This window comes from Poromitra crassiceps, assembly GCF_964638095.1.
Source record: "Poromitra crassiceps genome assembly, chromosome: 8".
NCBI classification, from domain to species: Eukaryota; Metazoa; Chordata; class Actinopteri; order Beryciformes; family Melamphaidae; genus Poromitra; species Poromitra crassiceps.
Window position 1 is genome coordinate 35,615,304 of NC_139629.1, and position 7,486 is coordinate 35,622,789.

The following is a 7,486-nucleotide window of genomic DNA, read 5'->3' on the forward strand; positions in this document are numbered from 1 at the left end:
AGGGGAGGAGAGGAGAGGGGAGGAGAGGAGAGGAGAGGAGAGGGGAGGAGAGGAGGGGAGAGGGGAGGAGAGGAGAGGAAGCAGCTATATTTGGCCTCTAGCAGAAGATGGCTGGTGTGGGAGAGCAAGGCATTGTGTTGTGTTGTGTATACATGCACATCAGCATGCCTCAGTATCTCCAGTAGGCCCTCTGTCGATGTGATCGTCAGCTCATTCCCATGCTGCTAACCAAACTGAATCATTCCTACGCTAACACGGAATCTCTCAATCATCTGTCTCCCTCTTCCTGTTAGGGGTCGGCCGATTCGTACACCAGTAGACCGTCGGATTCCGACCTGTCAGCGGAGGAGGACCGCGAGGCGTATCGGCGCGAAGCCGAGCGCCAGGCACAACTACAGCTCGACAGAGCCAAGGTAGTAGTGCGCTCGGGAGGGAGGGGGACGTAGACTGCTACACGTAGACCGCTAAACACTGACACAGTTCAATGGTGTTATTCAGGCCAGGCAGGCTCACAGGGATGTTCAGGTGAACAGGGGTTTGGTGCGCAGAGGAAGTGGAGTAATTAAGTCTCTCTCCTCTGTTGCCACGCGCGTCTCTAGCGGCTGGAACTGAACTGGCCGAGGAGTGAATCCTACCAGAGCTTCCTCTGTTTGGCTCAGCTACTCTGTGTGATCCTCTACTTACTTTCCTATACGTTCTTTCAAGAAACACAAAATCCATCTCCAAATATCTCTATAGTCACTTTGCAGTCAAAGAAAAAAGTTAAGACCGAAGCTGTGTTTTGGCAAGTTTACATTTTTTGTTTTTGTTTCCATCTTTGACAAGTGTTTTTCTTGTTCTTCCTTATTGTTGCAACAGTCCAAACCTGTAGCGTTTGCAGTGAAGACTAATGTGAGCTACTGTGGAGCTCTGGATGAGGACTGTCCTGTCCAAGGAGCCGCAGTCAACTTTGATGCCAAAGACTTCCTGCACATTAAAGAAGTGAGTGATTATTACTTATTGAAACATTGAGACAGATTAGTGTCATGTGATTAGAGTCATGTGATGTGCTGCTGATTATTAGTCATGTGATGCGCTGCTGATTAGAGATTAAAAAGGCAGATTAGACTTGACTAGTCTGGTAAACCATCCGCTCACGTGAACTCACGAGACCGTCTGGCCTCTGGGCACTTTCAGAAATTACAAAGGGCACTAGCCAATCAGGGAACTGCCTCGTAGTTGACATCGCAACTGGCCAATCAGGAACGCCGCTTGCAAAACAGTAATGGCTGCCTCCATGGCTGTCTGCCTCGAGCGCTAACATCAACGTTCGTCGAGGTTAAACAGCCATAAAGTGCAGTTATTGCAGAAATAGACTCAATAACAACAATTAAACAAGTACAGGAACAGAGGAGTTTCTCAGCGGGAAAACATGTTTTCGCCGTTCTCCTGAGTGGATTTGGATTTGACTGGATCCAACGCTGATTGGCTGAAGGAGTTGTCAAGTACTTCCACCCACTACTGAAATGACTGATGTGCACAGAGCCGAGTCCGGACGGATTCACAAAACGAAACCGAATGCAAGTTCACGGCTCCGGATGCTTTGAACCGGGCTAAGATCAGACAGCCGTGTGTAAAGTTGTGTTTTCGTAAATGAACTTAACAGAAGTACAATAATGACTGGTGGATCGGCCGTCTGGTGAAGGAGGGCGCAGACATCGCCTTCATCCCCAGCCCTCTGCGACTTGAGACCATGAGACTCAAACAGGAGCAGAAACAGAGGTGGGTTAAGACTTCTGTACTGAACAACAAGTTTGTTTTTGTCGCTAACTTCTCAGAGGATTCACATTCAGATCCCCTGGGATTTCACTGACTTCATCCTTCCAGAAGCTTGATTAAACTGTTACAGTATGTTGTGTGTGTTGCAGGAAATCAGGGGGTAACTCCTCCAGTCTAGGCGACATGGTGACCGGGAACTGGAGGACCACACCACCATCTGCAGGTGACTGTAAGTACTACAAAACCATTCCTTTTTCCTGAAATACCAAAATTGCTTTCCTGACATCGTTACCACTGGCATCCACACACCTAATATTCCCCCCTCTGTCTTTAATGTCTTGTTTGATTGTGATTTCCTTGTCTTCACAAGCTAAACAGAAGCAAAAACAGGTAGGCCGCCCTCCAAAGTAGCTCCTTCTTCTGACGAGAGCATCGACGCAGCATGAATTCTCTTTGACTTTAACTGCACGGGGGCCTTTGTTGTTTTTAGCGTTTGTAGCGTTGATTGATTGCCCGACACTTGTTCATCCAACTCCCATCTCTCTCTTGTCCTCTTCTGCTCTTCTTCGTCCTCCCCTATTTCTGGCAGGAACACGTCCCTCCCTACGATGTGGTGCCCTCCATGAGGCCGGTGGTGCTCGTGGGACCGTCGCTGAAGGGCTATGAGGTCAGCTTCTCCCTCGCTCACCTCCAGCAGTCGCTCGCTCTCCTCTCTGTTCAAACTGTACCCAACGCTGCCTGCCTGCCTGCCTGCCTGTCTGTCTGTCTGCCTGTCTGTCTGTCTGTCTGTCTGTCTGTCTGTCTGTCTGTCTGCCTGTCTGTCTGTCTGTCTGTCTGTCTGCCTGCCTGTCTGTCTGCCTGCCTGCCTGCCTGCCTGTCTGTCTGTCTGTCTGTCTGTCTGTCTGTCTGTCTGTCTGTCTGTCTGTCTGCCTGCCTGCCTGTCTGTCTGTCTGTCTGTCTGTCTGTCTGTCTGTCTGCCTGACTGCCTGCCTGCCTGCCTGTCTGTCTGTCTGTCTGTCTGTCTGTCTGTCTGTCTGCCTGCCTGCCTGTCTGCCTGTCTGCCTGCCTGTCTGTCTGCCTGTCTGCCTGTCTGCCTGCCTGTCTGTCTGTCTGCCTGTCTGCCTGCCTGTCTGTCTGTCTGCCTGCCTGCCTGCCTGTCTGTCTGTCTGTCTGCCTGCCTGCCTGTCTGTCTGCCTGCCTGTCTGTCTGCCTGTCTGCCTGCCTGTCTGCCTGCCTGTCTGTCTGTCTGTCTGCCTGCCTGTCTGCCTGTCTGTCTGTCTGCCTGCCTGTCTGCCTGTCTGTCTGTCTGTCTGCCTGCCTGCCTGCCTGCCTGCCTGTCTGCCTGTCTGCCTGTGTCTGTCTGTCTGCCTGCCTGCCTGCCTGCCTGCCTGTCTGTCTGCCTGTCTGTCTGTCTGCCTGCCTGCGTGTCTGTCTGTCTGTCTGCCTGCCTGCTTGCCTGCCTGCCTGCCTGCCTGCCTGCCGCAGTCTCTCGCGCTCTCAGCCAGGCCACACCTGAATTTCTAACTGTCAGCAGCGATCACGAGTTCAAAGCCAAAGCATTAACATTCATTCTTTAGTTTGATCATCTATATTTAGACGCTTTGTTCTATATTTAGATGCTGTGTTCTATATTTAGACGCTGTGTTCTTGGTATCTTGTTCTTGTTTTGGCGCAAGCCTGTTTATTTCCTCTCCTCCTCTCTCTCTCCTCCCACCCAGGTGACAGATATGATGCAGAAGGCTCTTTTTGACTTCCTGAAACACAGATTTGAGGGAAGGTCAGTACAATGATTATCGAAATAACCCCTGCATTATATCCTACAGTTTTACACAGTAGACACCTAAAGGTAGATCTTCGGTATATTGGGAGTGTTTTCCGCAGCGTAGTTTTCTCACTGCATTTTGTTTTATTGTCCCTTTTCTGACCTCTGCAGGATCTCAATCACCCGCGTAACTGCCGACCTGTCTCTAGCCAAGAGATCCGTCCTGAACAAAAGACCCATCATGGAGAGATCCAACACCCGCTCCAGCCTAGGTGACCCTGCTTATGTCAGCATTAAAAAAAAAATGCCTCAGGGCTATGATAACAAAAAACAAAGTTTGTACTTTGTATGAAATCCCCTGTGTCTTGCCTGTATTCTGCAGCGGAGGTGCAGAGTGAGATTGAGAGGATATTTGAGCTGGCTAAGACCCTGCAGCTGGTGGTTCTGGACGCGGACACCATCAACCACCCTGCACAGCTGGCCAAAACCTCCCTGGCCCCCATCGTGGTCTACGTTAAAGTCTCCTCGCCAAAGGTGCAGCAGGTCGCCTCGCTCACGTCGCCAAGCGAAAACAAATAGGAGCAGAGATGAAAGCAAATAGACCCAGAAACGCATTCATCCCTTCTGCCATTACTCAGTTAAATAGAGTAAAGCTGGAGCTATAAAAGCAGCTATTTAATGCACTCCAGTCCTACATACTGTACTATTATGCACTTGAACTCAGGCTGCTTGATTTCTGTTTTTGGTTTGCTTGTTTTTATTTGGATCATTACTACAATTAAATGATTTAGCTCATGTTTTGAAATATTCTCCAGTTAAATATGATGCTACACTATGGGCTGTGCACTGCATAGTATGCACTTCATCTGGACATGTACATTATTGTATGTACTTTATAGTACATGTATGTACATTATCTTGATATGTGCATTTCACCTGAAAGCACTGAAACTGTATTATTACGGCACAGTGACAGTATGCATGTTATCTTTCTATTTTAAAGGTGATTCCACTTTTTTTCCCACCATGTGGTGCGATTGTGTGCTGAAAGGTGAAATCAGTGTTAAAGGAACAGTTCACCCGAAAATGAAAATTCTACTCACCCTCATGCCAGTTGAAACACAGGGGAGGTTTGTCCATATATAACGCACAGGGAGAAAACCAGTCACCATTGACTTCGGTACAGTACAACTGAAGTCAATGGTGACTGGTTTTATCTCGAGTTGCGATGGCAACCTCCCTGTGTGTTATATGGACAAACCTCACCGGTGTTTCAACTGCCAGGACGACGAGTAGATTACAGAATTTTCATTTACGGTTGAACTGTTCGCTCAAGTGTCTGCTGTAGCTGTCCTCATTGAGTCCCCTCAATGAGGACATTAATATTTTTCTAATCTATTATATTCCAGTATGATCTTGTCAGCAGGTGGGTTTAGGTAGTGTCCTCTAGAGAGAGAGTGGCGGTAGCGGAGGACCAAAATGCGTGACTCATTAGCCAATGAACAGCCAGGAAAGGGTCTCGCGCTACTTTTGCATGCTAAAATAAAGCTGATCATGTACAATTTGATTCAAGAAAAAAAAACTTTCAAAGTACAACACAAACTGTCCATTTTGCTGCAACTCGACAGTGCTGCTTAATCCAGGACCTTACTTCCTGGAACTCTTGAGAGTAAAAAAACTGGTCCATTGGAGTGAATGGAGATGTCGCGACTCTTCTATATACACGGCTCTGGGTGTTTAGGCTGCCTCGTTTGTTTCTTTTTCTCATTGTTGAACTTTGACCTCATCCGCGCCCGTCTCTCAGGTGCTCCAGAGGCTGATCAAATCCAGGGGGAAGTCTCAGAGCAAACACTTGAATGTGCAGATGATGGCATCGGACAAACTCTCTCAGTGCCCCCCTGTGAGTGAAGTCATGACACGTCCATTTCTAGCCAAATGTCCCATTCCAGTGAAATAATGTCATTTTAATTAGGACTTTGACAGTATTTTGTCTCCCCCTACTGTTCATTCGTAGGATATGTTTGATGTCATTTTGGATGAGAACCAATTGGAAGACGCTTGTGAGCATTTGGCTGAATACCTAGAGGTCTACTGGCGTGCCACTCATCTCCCTGGCACCACCCCTCTCAATCCCCTATTGGAGCAGAGTCTGATGACCCCGCCCTCTGTCATCTCTAGCCTACAGGTGAGCTTGTCTTCATTGGTCAAAAAGGCAGGGGGGCAGTTAAGGTAGAAATAAGTTGTATGTCTGAATACTGTTTTTAGACCCTTAAAGGAGAATTTATTTTTTTACAACCTGGAGCTGTATTTATGCTTTATAACTCACCCTGAACAGAAATGTCTGAAAACGGTTAACTATAAAGCTAGAACGGCCTGCAAAACGGCCTGGAACAGAGGCCATAGGGGCACCTGCAAAGCGTTCATTACGTCCTGTAAATAACGTATTTTCTGCATGCAGCAGCTCATATGTTTGTAAAAAAAACTGGAATTCTCCTCTAAGTAGGAATCCTATTTTGAAAAGGTGTTGTCTGTTGTCACTGTCCTTCCTTACCAGCTCTTCCCATCTCAGATTCTCACGCGTGTGTTTTGATGTAATTGTCTCCAGTTGTCTGTCTGTCCTCTCACTCATCCATGCTTCACATTTTTGCAGTTTTCTGAAACACAGGAATTAATTGAATGATGGCTTACAAAACAGGGTGAGTAGTAGGGTTTATATATCTGCATTCTCAACCCCTACAACCCCCTCTTATACTTCCCAACTCCACTCCGTACCAAACACAACTCCACTCCGTACCAAACACTAGTAAGGATGAGACCAGTGAATGAACAGCATTCATCGTTTATTCATTAGAATCTCACCACATATGTATGTACATATGTATTTACATAATGTATTTATCTTTATTGCATCCTGTCCCCGCCCGTTTTTCTTAGTTGATGATCTCTTGTGAATCAACACTGCTCTACAAGCTTTCTGGGAGGAAATTCACAAAGCAGTTTAACTCAGTATATGGTTTCTGATTGAACAAAATCATGCAATTCATATTTTAGTTGAAATGGCAATTGACAAATTGGACGATTGTCATCTCTTTTAAATAGGGGTTGTTCCTTTACCAAGCATGCTTTGTGAATGGAGCGCCCTCTCACAGTGGCACATAATGCTGTCTTGAATTAAACTGCTAATTAATGACATGAAAAATGCTTAAATAATGTCATCGTTTTGATTTTTGCACTGGAAATATACATGTATGCAGCGTTTATACTACGTCTCCGAGGTGATTCCCCTGACCATCCATTGAACTGTCTCACTGGCATTCCCTTTGTTCAATGTCTGTAGTATTATATATATTTGTTTGCTGTGTGTCTATGAATACTAGCTTTGTAAGGGAAACCATCTGTGTGCGCCATTTAAAAAAGGAAGTTAGCAGAAAGGAGGAGACTACTTTTGGATGTTGTCCTGTTTTTTCTGAGACGGAGCTCTCCTTTTCCTCTCTTCCTTTCTCTCCCGCCACCGCAACACCAAACAACCACCAGAACAAGAACCAGCCGCAGCCTCACGAAGGTGTGGGAGGGCTGGAGGCTGAGGAGGAAGAGGAGGAGCCAGGCGAGGAGGCCCACTCGCCCCTGGAGCAGGACAGTCTCATGCCGTCTGACGAGGCCAGCGACTCCCTGTACCACGGCCGGAGGGGGAGCCCGTGCCACAGGGGGGGCGAGGGAGAGCAAGAGGAGGAGGAGGAGGAAGAAGAGGAGGAGGAAGAGGAGGAGGAGGAGGAGGAGTTTGCATCACCCTGCCATGCTCGCACCTACAGAGACGCGTACCCCCCTCCCCGTGGGCACACAGCCAATGCCCACAGTGCCAACGGGCACGAGGCCCAGGACAGACTGCTCCAACGCGATGCTCAGCAAGGCCACAACGAGAGAAACGACCGGCAGCGCAGCCGCCCCTGGCCCCGACACAACTACTGA

The 7,486-nt window shown here is 47.8% G+C and overlaps 1 protein-coding gene across 1 annotated transcript in view; it reads left to right on the top strand.

The window, feature by feature from the left end:
* Positions 1 to 7,486, top strand: part of LOC310781198 (voltage-dependent L-type calcium channel subunit beta-3-like) — a gene marked incomplete at both ends in the record, with an annotated part of 19,354 nt that extends 11,868 nt beyond the window's left edge. The window contains 12 exons of the mRNA XM_083641750.1: positions 294 to 413; positions 859 to 981; positions 1,646 to 1,761; positions 1,908 to 1,987; positions 2,129 to 2,148; positions 2,348 to 2,425; positions 3,477 to 3,535; positions 3,692 to 3,792; positions 3,903 to 4,054; positions 5,325 to 5,420; positions 5,535 to 5,705; positions 7,055 to 7,486. Coding sequence (XP_083497876.1) covers positions 294 to 413; positions 859 to 981; positions 1,646 to 1,761; positions 1,908 to 1,987; positions 2,129 to 2,148; positions 2,348 to 2,425; positions 3,477 to 3,535; positions 3,692 to 3,792; positions 3,903 to 4,054; positions 5,325 to 5,420; positions 5,535 to 5,705; positions 7,055 to 7,486 — 1,548 coding nt within the window. The remainder of the gene's footprint in view (positions 1 to 293; positions 414 to 858; positions 982 to 1,645; positions 1,762 to 1,907; positions 1,988 to 2,128; positions 2,149 to 2,347; positions 2,426 to 3,476; positions 3,536 to 3,691; positions 3,793 to 3,902; positions 4,055 to 5,324; positions 5,421 to 5,534; positions 5,706 to 7,054) is intronic.